Raw genomic sequence first — 16,826 nt, 5'->3', positions numbered from 1 at the left:
GTTGGGTGCTAGATGTTAGCTGTTAGATGTTGGGTGCTAAATGTTAGCTGCTAGATGTTGGCTGCTAGATGTTGGGTGCTAGATGTTAGCTGCTAGATGTTAGCTGCTAGATGTTGGCTGCTAGATGTTGGCTGCTAGATGTTGGGTGCTAGATGTTAGCTGCTAGATGTTGGGTGCTAGATGTTGGGTTCTAGATGTTTGCTTCTAGACGTTAGCTGCAGGTTGCGAGACGTTGTAATATCCCCATGTCTGCAAACATCGAACATGTTTTCCTCAGTTTCACGAGTCGTTCGTTATTAGGTCAACTTTATCAACATCTGAGCACTCTATTGTGATTGGACGTTTTTTACGGTCGATGTAACTTTGAGTTCAGAGTCGAAGCGCGCTATCGCAAGTGACATCATATCATAGGGGAGACGGGGGGAGGGGCGACCGCCATTGTGTCACAGCGGTAACCAAGCAACCCCTTTGACCGCTGCGGCACCAAAAGTAACGCAAATAAGCGCTAAAAAGGCAGAGGGTCTGACCCAGACCCTCGTAACGCAGGCCCCAGGTTCCCTGTTGCGAACTTGCGCTGATGGAGTCGCTGCGTTATCGGACACACAGTATGAGGCGGATACAACCGTTGGGCGTGAGACGTCTGGGAGGCAAACAGCTGTTGGCGCATGCGTGTGTTAGCGGGATTTGCGGCGTGAGGAAGTTCAGCATTGCACCTCACTGTGTGTGTGTGTGTGTGTGTGTGTGTGTGTGTGTGCGTGCGTGCGTGTGTGTGTGTGTGTGTGTGTGTGTGTGTGTGTGTGTGTGTGTGTGCGTGGGGGTGAGGCGCACGCACTCGATATCTGCAAGGGCCGGCCACATTACTCAAAGGCGTGCGTAGCCTACTGACGGATCTGCTCAGAAGTGCTCTGGCAGCGGCGAGCTCACTCTCATTATCTCCCGATAGCAGAGCGAGCGTCGGGAGCGAGCTTCCTCCGGACACGGCGGTGGGCCCGCTCCCGTTCGCTATTAATCCCCACAGGCGCGCTTTTTATTTCCTAATTAAATCTTTTTGTACACCTCAAGCTAAGCGCGGTCTTTTCAATGCATGAAGATTAAAAAGCGCCCGGAGAAGCGTTTCCACGTTTCTTTGGACCGCTGCCGACTCACGTGCCTGCTCCACAGTTTGCGGAATAATTACAGCGTTTGAACGTGTGAGTGACAGGTCAGCCCGGCCAATGCGGTTTCCTCTTCCACCGAAGTAATTAAAAACACAAGTTTTGAAGATGACGGAGATATTGTGATCGTTTAGCGAGTGGGGGGATGAAAGAACAGAGGAAACCGTTTTCTAAGGTCCAACTCCAAAGCTTTACAGGTTTTATTGAGGCGAGAACTTCTGACATCCTTCGAGAAACAATTATCAGAAAATTTACTAAAAAGACAAAAGGAAAATAGCCCAAGAACTAAAAGAGATGAAACAAATGAAAGATGCATGATTATTCCCCCGCGTTAAGAAACGAGCATAATAACAACCTGCTACGATTGTTAAATAGAAAATAGACTCCACGGCGTTGGGTCTGATGTTGTTGCCCCGGGTAACAACAGGTACCTTCTGGAAGGACTCTACAGACCCGCACCGAAAGCCTCACAGTTCTTCAGTTAACACTCGTTAATACCTAATTAATTAACATCCCAACAAGAACGTTCAGCAATCAAGGCCACAAACTCAACGATAATACATTCAACAAAAAACATATTCACTGACAGCGCGACATGTAATAATAACTCTTTGTTGTGTGATTGAAGTGTGCGTGCGATACGAGAACACAGAGCTAAAAATACCACTCTGTGTGTTGTCTCCTCACATCTGGCGAGTCATCCTGCTTCCTCGGAGCCAGGAGAGTGTACAGTGAATTATCACCAGGCCCCCCCACCCCTACCGCCCCTACCGCCCCCCCTCCACTCCCAGCTACAGATTGAGCCTGAATTATTGACCACTGCCATTTCTGTTTCTGCCCCTGGATGCGTGCCAGCAAAGAGGTGTGTGTGTGTTTGCGTGTGTGTGTGTTTGCGTGTGTGTGTGTGCGTGTGTGTGTTTGCGTGTGTGTGTGTGTGTGTGTGTGTGTGTGTGTGTGTGTGTGTGTTTGGGGGCGGGGGGGAGACCACAACTTGTTCATGTGTACTATGAATATACAATATATTTGCATTAGCATCGTCAAGGGATGGAAAACATGACAGTATTTTGAGATATGGATGCTACTGAAGATCTAGGCTTGTAACTCTGTGGCCGCTGTGTGTGTGTGTGTGTGTGTGTGTGTGTGTGTGTGTGTGTGTGTGTGTGGGTGCATACTTGCATGTGTGTGTGTGTCTGTGCATACATGTGTGCTTGTGTGTGTGTGTGTGTGTGTGTGTGTGTGTGTGTGTGTGTGTGTGTGTGTGTGTGTGTGTGTGTGTGTGTGTGTGCGTGCGTGTGTGTGTGTGTGTGTGTGTGTGTGTGTGTTTATGCTTGCCTGTGTGCTTGTTTGTGTGTATGCTTGCGTATGTGTCTGTGTGTATGTGTGTGTGTGTGTGTGTGTGTGTGTGTGTGTGTGTGTGTGTGTGTGTGTGTGTGTGTGTGTGTCCAGGTAATCAAGATCGCTGCCCTGGGCCACAGGAAACGCATCATCGCCTCCCTGGCAGAGCGGCCCTATGAGGAGGCCCCCAGCAAGTCCCACCGGCTCTCCCAGATCATGGTGAGCACAGGGGCCAGCAGGAGGCCTGAGGTGGGGCTACGGACCTGTGGGGCCCGGGACCTGGCAGCGGCCCCTGAGCAGACCATGGTTAATACCCCCCCTGCTGGGGCCCTGCGTCCTGACCACGACGCAGAGTATCACTCCTCTCCTCGTCAATTATTCAATCTTAAGCCGTTTAGCAGCAGATGCTTCGATGCGAGGTGACTTAGGAGCTTCAGAACCCGGGGACTCCATCTCTGGTTGCCACCGAACGGGTAGTTTTTGCGTTTCGCGAAACACTGTTTGTCTCCTGAGCGTTACCATAGTTGAGACCGGTGGGTCTCCATGGAGACGGGGAATCAGACCAGAATAAATCACGCCCTCCTTTCTCCTCTGCCCTAATCACACACAAGATCACGTCACTCCGTTCCCCGGACCCTCACAGACCACCCCTCCCCCCCAGCACCACGCCCTCCTGCAGCGATTGGTCGGTTCTAGAGGCAGAGAGACAGGCTGAGAGAGACATGCTGAGAGAGAGAGAGATAGACTGAGAGAGAGACAGGCGGAGAGAAAGACAGGCAGAGAGAGAGACAGGCAGAGAGAGACAGGCGGAGAGAGAGAGAGACAGGCGGAGAGAGAGAGACTGAGAGAGAGACAGGCTGAGAGAGAGACAGGCAGAGAGAGAGAGAGATAGACTGACAGAGAGACAGGCGGAGAGAAAGACAGGCAGAGAGAGAGACAGGCAGAGAGAGACAGGCGGAGAGAGAGAGACAGGCGGAGAGAGAGAGACTGAGCGAGAGACAGGCTGAGAGAGAGACAGGCAGAGAGAGACAGGCGGAGAGAGACAGGCGGAGAGAGAGAGAGACAGAGAGAGAGACAGGCTGAGAGAGAGACAGGTGGAGAGAGAGACAGGCGGAGAGAGAGAGACAGGCGGAGAGAGAGACAGGCTGAGAGAGAGACAGGCTGAGAGAGGGACAGGCGGAGAGAGAGAGAGACAGCCTGAGAGACATCTGAGATATCCTTCATCTGAGTAGATGTGTTTGTGTGAGAGTGGTTGTCGTCGTGTCCCAGTCCACCAAGTCCAGTCACACGCTTGGGGAACGCTTCCCAGTCAGGCTTAGCTCATCTCTGTTGTTCTTGACTTGAATATTATGCTTGGATGTAACTGTGTGTGTTTGTGTGTGTCTATCTGTCTGTCTCTGTGTTTCTGTGTGTGTGTGTGTGTGTGTGTGTGTGTGTGTGTGTGTGTGTGTGTGTGTGTGTGTGTGTGTGTGTGTGTGTACGTCGTTGTGTGTGTTTTTTTGTGTATGTGTGTGTCTATATGTTTGTCTCTGTGTGTGTGCCCTTGTGTTTCTGTGTGTCTATCTATCTACCTCTATGTGTGTGTGTGTGTGTGTGTGTGTGTGTGTGTGTGTGTGTGTGTGTTTGTGTGGTTTTGTGGGTGTCTATTTTTTGGTCTCTATGTGGGTTGTGTGTGTGTGTGTGTGTGTGTGTGTGTGTGTGTGTGTGTGTGTGTGTGGGTGGGTGTGTCGGTTTGTGTGTTTCTTTGTCTTTGTGTGTGTCTATCTGTCTTTCTTTATGTGTGTGTGTGTGTGTGTGTGTGTGTGTGTGTGTGTGTGTGTGTGTGTGTGTGTGGTTGTGTGTGTCCATCCGCCATGTGTGTGTCTCCATGTCCCCATGTGTGTGTGTGTGTGTGTGTGTGTGTGTGTGTCAGTTCCATGACCTGCTGTCCCAGTCCACCAGTCCCCTCAGCCAGATGGACCCCTACACCAGCCGCTCCATGGACATGCTCCTCCCCCTCAGTGAGCCGGGCCGCCGCCGCCGCAGAGACGACCCCGACTGTAACGCCTCGCTCCGCTCCTACAGCGAGAGACCCCGCTCCGTGGTGAGTAGGACCCCCTAGACCCTACCAGGACCCCCTCTGAGAGAGACCCCCTCTCTAGAGAGACCTGCTCCGTGGTGAGTAGGACCCCCTAGACCCTACCAGGACCCCCTCTGAGAGAGACCCCCTCTCTAGAGAGACCTGCTCCGTGGTGAGTAGGACCCCCTAGACCCTACCAGGACCCCCTCTGAGAGAGACCCCCTCTCTAGAGAGACCTGCTCCGTGGTGAGTAGGACCCCCTAGACCCTACCAGGACCCCCTCTGAGAGAGACCCCCTCTCTAGAGAGACCTGCTCCATGGTGAGTAGGACCCCCTAGACCCTACCAGGACCCCCTCTGAGAGAGACCCCCTCTCTAGAGAGACCTGCTCCATGGTGAGTAGGACCCCCTAGACCCTACCAGGACCCCCTCTGAGAGAGACCCCCCCATCAGAGAGAGACCTGCTCTGTGGTGAGTAGGACCCCCTTAGTCCTACCCTGGACCCTCCTCAGGGTAGGACCCCCCCTTAGTCCTACCCTGGACCCCCCTCAGGGTAGGACCCCCCCTTAGTCCTACCCTGGACCCCCCTCAGGGTAAGACCCCCCCTGGTCCTACCCTGGACCCTCCTCAGGGTAAGACCCCCCCTGGTCCTACCCTGGACCCTCCTCAGGGTAGGACCCCCCCCTTAGTCCTACCCTGGACCCTCCTCAGGGTAAGACCCCCCCTGGTCCTACCCTGGACCCTCCTCAGGGTAGGACCCCCCCTTAGTCCTACCCTGGACCCCCCTCAGACCCCTTCTCCTGGTGCAACAGAGACCGGGTGAGGTCTCAGAACTGAACGCCTGCGGTGTTTGTGGCGTAAAAGACCAAACTCAGAGAGAACTTTCTGGGCCCTTCCAGGACAGGACTCTGGATTTGAGAGGTCTTGAGAGGTCTCTGCGGACGACGACCGTGCAAACATCGGGTCTGATTAGTCAGGAATTGGAAGGCAGGAGCGGTTTATTTCTGGGATTCTTTCCGCAATCAGAATCCTGATTTCCCGTCTCCATGGCGACCCACCGGTCTTAACTAACGGAACGTTCAGTGATCAAACCGAAAACGCGCAGAGAGGAAAATGGGTCTGTCCTCAAAAAACGTTTTTGACTTCTTTTGAAGTATGCTGCTGGCTCTACCTGGCTCCCTCCTCCCTCTTCCCTCTCCATCTCTCCCCCTCACTCCCTCCTGCTCTCTCTCTCATCTCCCTCTGTCTTTTATCTGCTCTCTCTCTCTCCTCTTTCTCCCCTGCCTTTTCCCTCTCATCACTCTCCTCTCTTCTCTCCTCTCTCCTCTCTCTCTCTCTCTCTCTCTCTCTCTCTCTCTCTCTCTCGCGCTCTCTCTCTCTCGCGCGCTCTCTCTCTATTTCTCTCTCTCTCTCTCCCTCTCCTCTCTCTCTCCCCATATCTGTCCTATCTCCTCTCTGTCTCTCCTGTCTCCCCTCTCTCTATCTCTCGCTATCCCATTCTCTCAATACCTCATGTTTTCACCCTAAAAACCTCTCTCGCCACCCAGACCTTAATGTTGTCTAATAAATATTGTGGTCAAGGAAAAATATATGCCTGATATAACATCTTGTGAGTGTAAAAAACTAAAAGCAACCATTAATCATCGCAACCTGGTCCAAAAAACAAAGTTGGCAAAGCACAAAATGTGCTGATGGTCCAGTTTTAGTTTGGCCTCACAATCCCCACTGTCGGAAATAGGACGAAAAATAAATGAACCCATTACTGGGCTGATTGTGTTGCTTACACAAAGAAGGTTTTAATCCAATAATCCAAAACAGGGGTCAGAAAATGTCAAAATGTCACACACAAGTCAACTGTTTGCTTTTTCGTTCAATTCAATTGTATAGCCCTTAATCACAGGTACAGTCTACAAGGGCTTAATGGTCTGTGGGCAGAGGGCAGGAGAAAACTCCCTTAATTAGCAAGGAAGAGATGTAAATGTAAATCAGCTGTTTGGCCAAGTATGCTCACACATAGAAGGAATTTGGTCTCTGCATTTATCCCATCCGTGAATTAGTGAAACACATAGAGAACACACAGTGAGGTGAAGCACATACTAACCCAGAGCAGTGAGCCGCTACAGTGGTGCTCGGGGAGCAGAGAGGGGTTAGGCGCCTTGCTCAAGGGCCCTTCAGCCATGGACGTGGGCATGGTCGAGCAGTGCTCAACCACGTCCCCCGCCCACATTTTTCCTACTGGGTCAGGGATCGAACCAGCAACCCTTCGGTTTCAAGGCCGAAGCCCTAACCAGTAGGCCACGGCTACCCAATCTGGAGAAGGAACGCAGAGTGGGGCATCCCTCCTTCCAGGGATGATCAGGACTGCAATTGGTGCCATAATTGACAGAGAGACATACAGGCAAAACATTAAAAATTGGTGATGGGGTGCTGGCCGGTGAACCGTAAGGAGAGTGCAGGCCTTCAGTTGTAGTCACTGCGATATGCCAGGCGTCCAGTCACCACAACCCGCTAAAAAGGTTCTTTAGTGCTCTAAAGTCCTGAGAAACACAGGTGCACCTGTACTCCCTGTTTAATAACTAAATAAAAAGATGACTCTACATCAGCGCAGTAGAGGGGTGATCATGGGGTACATGACCCAGGATGGACCACCATCTGTCGATAAACAGATAGAGCGTTTAATACAGCTAGCGGCGGCGCTGTGAGAACGAGTGTTAAACTTTACGGTGTGTACTTAGCGAGAGTTACCGGACGGGGATTAGGAGACAGGTGGTGTTCGCCCGCAGGCCTTGACCGGACACACGGAACCTAATCACACCCTTAATATCCCTCCACTGTGGAGGAAGAACCACCCACTTGGGAGGAACCATTTCATTTTCAAGCGGGGGTGTGCATATGGACCCAGATACATATAGACAAGCACATAAAACCCCCGTGGATACATCATTTATTAATAGTATGTATAAATATAGAAATAGTGTTGTTTAGATGCACAAATGACCATGAATCTGCAGACATTGCTTCTGATTCATTAACCAGCAGGTCGGGGTTAGGCCTATTACTGGAGGGAGATGTCAGAGTGGGTTCAGTCCAGTATCAGACTGGGTTCAGACCAGTTGGTTCAGCTGGGACACATTTACATAAACCGGCCTTGCCTTTTTCTGCATCCCATCCCTTCATATCAAGTGTCCTGTGTTGTCTTCTCCATGTTGTATCAGTGCTGTTCTGTGCTTTTATGGATGTGACAGAGTAGAGAGAAAAGGGACTTGAAACTAGCGTGAGGAAAGGTAGAGCGCCCTCATGGTTAGCACATTAGCTAGAGTCAAGGACCCCCATGTGAAGACTCTAATACTAGCGTCAAGGACCGCCATGTGAAGACTATCATACTAGAGAGAGTCATAGATCCCTAAGACACTTATAGTAAAGAGAGTCAAAGACCCCTGTGTGATGACTGCACTACTTCCTGTCATGACTCCTCCACTTCCTGTCATGGCTCTTCTACTTCCTGTGTTGACTCCTCCACTTCCTGTGCTCGCGCTCCCCAGGACCGGCAGAGCGACCGGCACAAAGAGCCGCGGGTGAACCTGCGCCCGCCCAGTAACTCCGCTACCTACGCGACGGTCTCCGCCTGGCACCACCACCCCGACAAACTCATCCTGGACTCCTGCGGCTACGAGGCCACCGTGAGTAGCTCTGTTACACCACCGGTTATCAGGGTACGAGCCTGTTTCGAAACGGGTCCACTTGTGACATCACAAATGGGCATGTCCCTCCGTCCATTTGTGATGTCACAAATTGGCATTCACCACCGGTTATCAGGGTAGAGACGTTGCAACATCGGTCCACTTGTGACATCACAAATGGGTGTGTCCCTCCTCCCATTTGTGATGTCACAAATAGGCGTGCCCCCCCCCCCCCTCCCAGATGGATGACCCCCACCCCTTGACGCTCCCTCCCTGGTGGACCGCCAGCCGGTGAGGCGGGAGTCGACCCCATCCATCATGCGCTGCCTGTCATATCCATCATGTATCTGCCACTTGTGATGTCAGAAGTGGTCGTGTCCACCCCGAACGACGCGGTTGGATGATGGATGGGGCGGCGTGCACCAGCTGTGAGACTGGAGCAGGACCCATCCATCATCGCTCTGGGGGCCCCGCCCCCACTTGTGATGTCACAAGTGGGGAGATCTTGGAAGGCGCATTTAATTTTATTTGTGTAGGCAATTTTATTTGTGTAGGCCTTAATCACAGGTAGAGTCTCAAAGGGCTTAGCAGGCCGTGTGTTTATAACAGCCCCCTGACCCTAGGCCCCCAGAGGGCAAGAAAAAAATCCTGAGGAAGGAAGAAATCCTGAGAAGGAACGCAGAGTGGGGGACCCCTCCTTCCAGGGATGATCAGGAGTGCAATGGCTGCTATAATTGACATACATACTGTACATATACATACAAATAGGGTGCTGGAAATGGGCAGAGCCAGGCTGATGATGGCTGTACTGTGATGAGCCTGACTCATGGTTCAGTGTCAGGCTATACATAGCTCTGTGACTATGCAGCAGTGATATCTGCTCTGGGATGAGATGGTCTGAGATAAGATAATGAGTACGTATTGAGATTAAAGCAACAGAGTCATACTGGGATTCAATGTTCCTTATGTAGAATAATGCATTAAGACGATAGTATGTGTAACACACTGGAAGCTTCCCATAAATCAAACACCAACGTTGTGGTTGAGAGAGTTGATGCGGGATGGTTGATGCCTGGTCAAACATCGGTTTGCCGAAGACAAAGATAAAGCCAAAACTTTGTCGTTTCGATGTGTTTCACGTGTTGTGTCTCATTGTTCTGTCCAGTACCTCGGCTCCATGATCATCAGGGATCTACGAGGGATCGAGTCCACCCAGGACGCCTGCGCTAAGATCAGGGTGAGTGCTAACAGCTAACCGCTAACCGCTAACCGCTAACGTGACATGTTGACCTTCATGGCTGACCAGCTCCATTCCAAAACCTTTCTCTAAGTCCTCCTATCTATTGCTTCTACACTGCATTCCAACAGTCGTCCTGTATCGATTTGACTCGATACAGGTCGTGTTCAGACCTCCAAGTAGCTTGGTTGTCTCCACACTCCTCCTGCTGGAGCTCTAGCTAACACGGCTCATAGGAAAAGGTTTTGGAATGCAGCCCTTTGTTTGAGCGGTGATGAACACCACCAGAAGGTCGTGGTGTCATTGAGACGAGACGGCAGCTGGATCTCTAACCTCCCCCCGCTGCATTAATGTTTCATTTCATTTCACCAGAAATCGAAGGACTCCAAGAAAGGTCCGGTTGTTATACTATCCATCACCTACAGAGGGGTCAAGTTCATAGACGCGGCCAGCAAGGTAACGAGACACGTGTGTGTGTCAGTGTGTCTGTGTATCCATGTCTGTGTGTGTGTGTGTGTGTGTGTGTGTGTGTGTGTGTGTGTCTGTGTGTGTGTGTGTGTGTGTGTCTGTGTGTGTGTGTATCTACATGCGTGTGAATCTGTGAGTGTCTGTATATAGGTGTGTGTGCGTGTGTGAGGGTGATCTGTGTGTGTGTGTATCCATGTCTGTACGTGTGTAATCCTTCCTCTGTCTATCGATTCGACTCCTCAAATCAAACCCCCCCCACTATCAATACTATCAATACTATCAATACTGTTCACCGTGTGTAACTCTCCTCTGATTGTTCCGCCGCCCCCCTGGCTCCTTCCCCTCCTGAAGACCATCGTGGCGGAGCATGAGATCAGGAACATCTCGTGCGCGGCTCAGGACCCCGACGACCTGCGCAGCTTCGCCTACATCACCAAGGACCTGAAGAGCGGCCATCACTTCTGCCACGTCTTCAGCACAGTGGAGGTGGTGAGTACAGCCCGCCCCTCTCCGCTCCTATTGGCCAGGCGTCTCCACGCAGCAAGCCTATTGGTCAAGTTTCTTAATTGATGTGATATTATTGGGCAGTTTTCTTAATTCAAGCAAGCCTATTGGCCAGTTGTTTATTTTTTTTTATGTTGACCAGTTGTCTCGAGGGACAGCATTCCTGATCAAATGGCATCAACATTGAACGTATGAAACAATCCCACCTGTTTTGATGCCAGCTCATACTGTCCAGGTATCACTTTGCAAATGATCCAATAACGTTACAGTATGTGCACAGCACACACGATTTATAACAGGATTATGACACAGGGGCCTCATCTTAAACCAGACGCGTGTTGCTAGTGAAAGTGCAGCTCCGTGTGAAACCGCGTCAGTCCTGTCCACCTGTTCCTCGTGAGAGGGTGAATTCATAACACATCGGTTGTCGTCGAAGACAACAGCCGGCCCCCTGCAGTGAGGCCCCCCCCCCTCTCTCTCTGCCAAGCGGGGGGGGTGGGAGGGGGTCCCTGCCACTTAGTGCGGTCTGCTCGCACGCAGACCCCCAGCTGGAGGTGATGGAATGATCTGTTTGCTTCAGCGCGTCGCTCCTGTTTCATTCGTATTATTATACCCCGAACAGCTCGGCGGCCCCCCCGCCCCGACGCGAGGTGATCCCTCAGAGTCACCAGTCTGCCGTGTCTGACGCAGCTAGATTTTAAGGTGCAATTTTACGAGTTACTGTCTGTTAGCGCGGGCTCAGCCCGGAGCAGAGGCAGCAGGATATATAGCTGTTTAGCCCCGAGCTAGCACTGCTCGTTTTGTGAGGGTGAGGTGGAATATCACACTCCAGAGACCCCCAAATAAAATGTGTGAATGTGAATGTGTGAGTGAGTGAGTGAGTGAGTGAGTGTGTGTGCGTGCGTGCGTGTGTGCGTGCGTGCGTGCGTGCGTGAGTGTGTTTTAAAGCAGTTTGCCTTATTGAATCATTTTATGCACTCAAATGATTCTTGCACTTTTTAGGATATATTTTCATAGTCGAATGCACTTTGGACTCTTTGGCTGAATGAATGTAATGTAAAAAGAAATGCATGCGCTTGTGTATGTGTGTGTGTGTGTGTGTGTGTGTGTGTGTGTGTGTGTGTGTGTGTGTGTGTGTGTGTGTGTGTGTGTGTGTGTGTGTGTGTGTGTGTGTGTGTGTGCGTGTGTGTAGGGAAATAAATAAAGTGAAATACTTAACCTTTATTTAAGCAGAGTCCCATTGAGATTTAGAGTCTGTTATTTCAGGGAGACCAGGTGCAGCATCAATACCAAACACAAACACACAGAAAACGCAAACACACAGAAAACGCAAACACACAGAAAACGCAAACACACAGAAAACACAAAGGAGGCCAAACGGAAAATATCCAAAAAGACAGGCAGAGGGAACTCACATTTCCAAAGAGACGTTTCAGTCAGTTTCGTAACCAGCTAAATTAAAGATATCTCAGATACCTTTCATTTTGTATTTAAAAGCACGTAATGAGATTAACTAATTGAGTTTCAAGTCACTCTGCAATATATTCCGTGCCCAGGAACACACAACCACACTTTGTCCAAACATGGTCCTAACACAATCCCCGCCAATCAAACCTGTTATCTTTTTAAGACCCGCCTCCACCATCACCTTAACCCTCTCATCCCCCTTTATTCCATCACCAATATGTTGACCTAAAGCCCACATCGACCAATCACACCATGCCCTGACCGTGTGCTTCCAGACGCAGACCTATGAGATCATCCTGACGCTGGGACAGGCGTTCGAGGTGGCCTATCAGCTGGCCGTGCAGTCCAGGGCCAGACAGTACGTCCCGCCTTTGTCCCTGAACTCGGAGGTGATCGAGACCAAAGCCAGCAGACCCGTGTCCCAGTCCTGGAACAGCATGCGGCGGTCCACAGTGAGTACCAGACTTGGGACCAGACTCCCTGCTGGGTCCACTGGGTCCACTTTAGTTTACTAGTTTTAGTATTTAGTATTAGTATTTATTTATTATTATCATTGAAACAAACAAAAAGTCCAAAGCCGCTTGGATCAAAGTGATTAAAACGTGTGTTACGAATGTGTTTGGTGAAAGGATGCCTGCAGAGAGATGTGAACAGTCCTAGTCTAGCTGTTAAGGTTTGACCGCCATCGGAAAGGTTCTGGGTTCAAATCCCAGTCTCGGCAGTCCAGCTGTAGGTGTTTCTGAGCCACATGCCTGTCCGCCTCTCCCTGCTCATTATGATGTATGATGCATCTGAAACACCCTCTGACAGTCACCCTGGATAACAGCCTCTGATGATGAATACAACAGATGTTGCAGATTATTATTATTATCCACACACACAAATTATCCAAAGCAACGCCCAGTGAAACATTCAGTCAGCAAACCGGTTATTAACAAGCAGGTTGGAGTCATGGTAACGGGGCCCGCCCACAGGTAGACCGGAGGGGTGTGAGGGTCTCGAACCCAGTGCCTCTCCGCTGGGGGTCCAGCACCCCGTCCACCACTACATTTACATTCAGGGCGTTTAGCAGACGCTTTTATCCAAAGACACTTACAATAAGTACATTTGTCAGAAGAAAGAGAAACAACCATATATTGCTGTCGGTACAGTAAGGATGTTCATGGAACCAAGTGCCAAGCATCACAATCACTAGGTTAACCCATTCCCCGTATACAACAAAGATAGCTAGGATAGGACGCTACACAACTAAGTACTATAATGAAGTACGACTCCCCCTGGTAGACGACCCCCCACCACTAGACCCCTGCCTGGGGGGTCAGGACCCCAGAGCGTGCGGACCACTTCGTATCCGGACCACCGGGCCGGCCGGACCACGACCTGCTGACCTTCTGACCGGCCTCGTGGGAGGTCTGAGGTCTGAGGCGTGGGGACGGAGGGGGGACAGAGGGGGGGGGGTGTGATGACTCAGTGCTCCGCTGCAAATGTCATCCAGCTAACCTTACAGGATATCATGCAGCGGCGTGTGACTGCGGCCCCCCCAGCGAGCGGAGCATGACGAAGGCGTGACCATGATGCACACTGCCGTATTCGGTCTCTCGGCGCTGTGGCACCAGACTCCTCCCCCTCCGTTCCCATCGTCGCCACTGCCGCGTCATTTATTTTCTAGGTGCCCCCCCCCACCTGATGGATGGGCGGTGTGCGGCCATATATAAACCAACCCCCCCCCCCCCCCTCCCCCCCCCCTGCCTCCACTGTCACCGCCCAGAGCTGCCCTCTCCCGCCCAGAGCTCGCCCCCTTGCTCGCTCCCTCGCTCGCTCCACGCTGAGCAGCAAATCACAGGGCTTTATTATCGGGAGGAGTGATAAATGTAATATACCTTTAGAGTCGCGGCCACCGCTGCACCCTGATCATAATAAACAAGGGGTCCCATTGGAGGCTGGGGGGCCGACGGGGGGGGCCGACGGGGGGGGCCGACGGGGGGGCCCGCTTACTGGGGTCCCGCTGGAGACTGGGGGGCTGACGGGGGGCCCACTCACTGGGGTCCCGCTGGAGGCTGGGGGGCCGACGGGGGGCCCACTCACTGGGGTCCCGCTGGAGGCTGGGGGGTGGGCGGTGGGGGCCACAGGGGGGGCCGCTCCCTGGGGTGTGTTTGACGACAGGAGGACATGATTCCTAGAGATGGAGCAGGCATAGCGTGCGGTGGATTGTTAGATCATGTTCAGACGAACGGGTGTTGAACGACCAGGCTGTGCACATCCCGGCATGACGGTTTCTGCGTTGGATGCATTTAAACTGTGTGTCCGTCTGCTCTGTCCCCCCTGCCTCCTTTCGCTCTCTGTCTCTGTCTCTAATGCGCTCTCTGTCAAACTGCCTCTCTTTCTCTCTCTCTGTTTTAACATGTCTATGTTGTTGGTCACTCTGTCCTCTCTCCCTCCCTCTCCTTCTGTCTCTCCCTCTCCCCCTCCCTCTCTATTTTAACATGTCTCTGTTGTTGCTCCCTCCCTCTCTCCCTCCCTCTCTCTCTATCCCCCTCCCTCTGTTTTAACATATCTCTGTTCTCCCCCCTCTCTCTCCCTTCCTCCCACCCCTCTCTCCCTCCCCTCTCTCTCACTCTATCTCTCTCTCTCCCCCCCTCTCCATCCCTCGTCTCTCCCTCTCTCCCTCCCCCCCCTCTCTCTCTCTCTCTTCCTTCCTCCCCCCATCTCTCTCTCTCTCTCCCTCCCACTCCCTCTTTCCCCCTCCCTCTCTCTCTCTCTCCTCCCCTCGCTCCCTCCCTCTCCCTCCCCCTCTCTATTTTAACATGTCTCTGTTGTGTCTCCTCCGGCCCACTGGCCTCCCAGGGTGCACCTGTGGTCGAGTGCCGCTGCTGTTACTGTCACACGTGTACTAGCCACCGCGCGTCCCTCCTCCCACTGCACCCAGTTAGCCCCGGAGTACAGGTCCTGCTCTCTCTCTTCCTCCTCCTCCCCCCTCCATCGCCCCCGTCTGTGTGCCGCCGCAACAATCCCCCCCCCCACCCTCTCCCCCGTCCTCCCCCCTTCAGCCCTGCCGCAGTGGCATTGATCTCCTCCTGTTTAATATCCCCCTCCCTCCAGCCCTCCCTCCCTCCCTGGCCTACCTCATCTTTCGATATCGCAGCACGGCACCCCATCATCCTGCTCCTCCTCCTCCTCCTCCTCCTCCTCCTCCTCCTCCTCCTCCTGCTCCTCCTCTTCCTCCTCCTCCTCCTCCTCCTCCTCCTCCTCCTGTCTGCTCACCGTCACCCTCCAGCTCCCAGACAACAAAGACGAGTTCGGACCCCCGTCCTTTAACCTCGTCCTTTAACCTCGTGCTCCTGTTTTGGTTTCTGTGCTACTTCCTGTGCTACTTCCTGTCTCTGTGAGTGTCTATCGGCCGCTGATGTGGTGGAGGCTTGGTGGAACATACTGTACACGTTTTCAGGTTTTTAAGTGGAAGCTAGTTCCCAACACAGAGTGAAGGGTCGATTTGTAAAGGGGCGCTATTCCGTCGTGTTGATGAACCATGATGAGCCGTTTCAAAAGTGACATCACCACTGTGGGAGGGTCCAACTCTGTTGGAAGGAGTCGATTGGTGGACTGGATCAACTGCCAGACTGGAGTTCATCTGTCACACAGCGGAGTGGACTCTCCCGGTCGTGATGTCACGAGTGGACTCTCCCGGTCGTGATGTCACGAGTTGACTCTCCTGGTTGTGATGTCACAAGTGGGAGTTTGAAAGGGCTGCTCAAGGCTCCTCGACAGGACCCCTGCTGGGGAGATAGGGCCCCTTTAATCAACGTCTGAACAGCGCATTTACACCTTACCTCACGCTAGTCAGCATCTCTCCACACAAACCTCATGTCGCCTCGTAAAAACGTCTCCAGCGCTGTCAGTCCGATGTCTGCCTGTTGAGCCGAGACTCCCCCCCCCCCCCCGTCTGGACCAATCATCTGTCTGTGCTGTGCGCCCCCATCCTGTGTCCGTTTCCGTTGCTTCGTGCCATATTTGAACCGTCCACCTCACCGGCCCCCTGCTGGGGGCGGTGGCGGGCTTTGGCTGTGGTCTGTGGTCTGTGGTGGTGTCGTGTGTCGCCGCCGCGGCCCCCCCGAGCACGCTCAGTGTGTGTCTGCTGTCAGCCGCCCTCCATTCGTCCGGACCACCCCCCCCTCCCCCCCCCCCCTGCACTGCAACCCCCCCCGAAAAAAATTAAAGATGTCAGCCCCCCCAGCGGACCCCGTGTCTCCCCCTCCTCACCGAGGCTCCTCTGGTCCGATGGCCGCCGGTCTCACGCCCTCCTCCTCTCCCCCCCCCCCCCCCCCCCCCCAGATTGAGCCCCTGGAGGCGGACCCCGACATGCAGTCGTTCGGGAGCACCTCCTGGCTCTTCCACCCGCGGGACGCCGGCAGGCAGCGGCCCGCCAGCACCAAGTACGAGACCACCATATTCTGAGACGCCACCGCCGCCGTGACCCTGGACCCCCCCCCCCCCCCCCCCCCAACGTCACCGACCCCCCCTCCCACGTCCCCTGGCCGTCACCACCCCCGGGTACCAGTCCAACACCCACCCCCTCTCAGCCTCCCATTCTGTTGTAGCCCCCCCAAACTACCCCCCCCCCCCCAAAGAAACTAGGTTCTGCCACTCTCGTGCACATGCACTGACGCACACCACACACAGACAGACAAAGATACACACACACACACACACACACACCACAGACAGACTGACCCACAAACACACACATAGACAGACACACACACACAAAAAAAAACACACACACACTCACACAAACAACACCACACACTGACACGCACACACAAACACACACAGACAGACAGACACTCACAAAGACACGCACACACAGACAGACTCTCACACACACACACACAGACAGACTCACACACACACACACACACACGAGCC

At 53.0% G+C, this 16,826-nt stretch overlaps 1 protein-coding gene across 1 annotated transcript in view; it reads left to right on the top strand.

Annotated features, from left to right (window-relative positions):
- anks1ab (ankyrin repeat and sterile alpha motif domain containing 1Ab) overlaps window positions 1-16,381 on the top strand; it is a gene marked incomplete at its 5' end in the record, with an annotated part of 26,336 nt that extends 9,955 nt beyond the window's left edge. The window contains 8 exons of the mRNA XM_084464732.1: window positions 2,601-2,708; window positions 4,402-4,572; window positions 8,090-8,227; window positions 9,393-9,464; window positions 9,837-9,920; window positions 10,284-10,421; window positions 12,179-12,355; window positions 16,233-16,381. Of these exons, the coding sequence (XP_084320858.1) occupies window positions 2,601-2,708; window positions 4,402-4,572; window positions 8,090-8,227; window positions 9,393-9,464; window positions 9,837-9,920; window positions 10,284-10,421; window positions 12,179-12,355; window positions 16,233-16,355 (1,011 nt within the window). The 3' untranslated portion in view covers window positions 16,356-16,381. The remainder of the gene's footprint in view (window positions 1-2,600; window positions 2,709-4,401; window positions 4,573-8,089; window positions 8,228-9,392; window positions 9,465-9,836; window positions 9,921-10,283; window positions 10,422-12,178; window positions 12,356-16,232) is intronic.
- Between the last annotated feature and the right edge of the window lie 445 nt (window positions 16,382-16,826).

This window comes from Micromesistius poutassou, assembly GCF_964030765.1.
Source record: "Micromesistius poutassou genome assembly, chromosome: 2".
In the NCBI taxonomy this organism is placed as follows: domain Eukaryota; kingdom Metazoa; phylum Chordata; class Actinopteri; order Gadiformes; family Gadidae; genus Micromesistius; species Micromesistius poutassou.
This window is presented reverse-complemented; position numbering and strand designations above follow the sequence as displayed.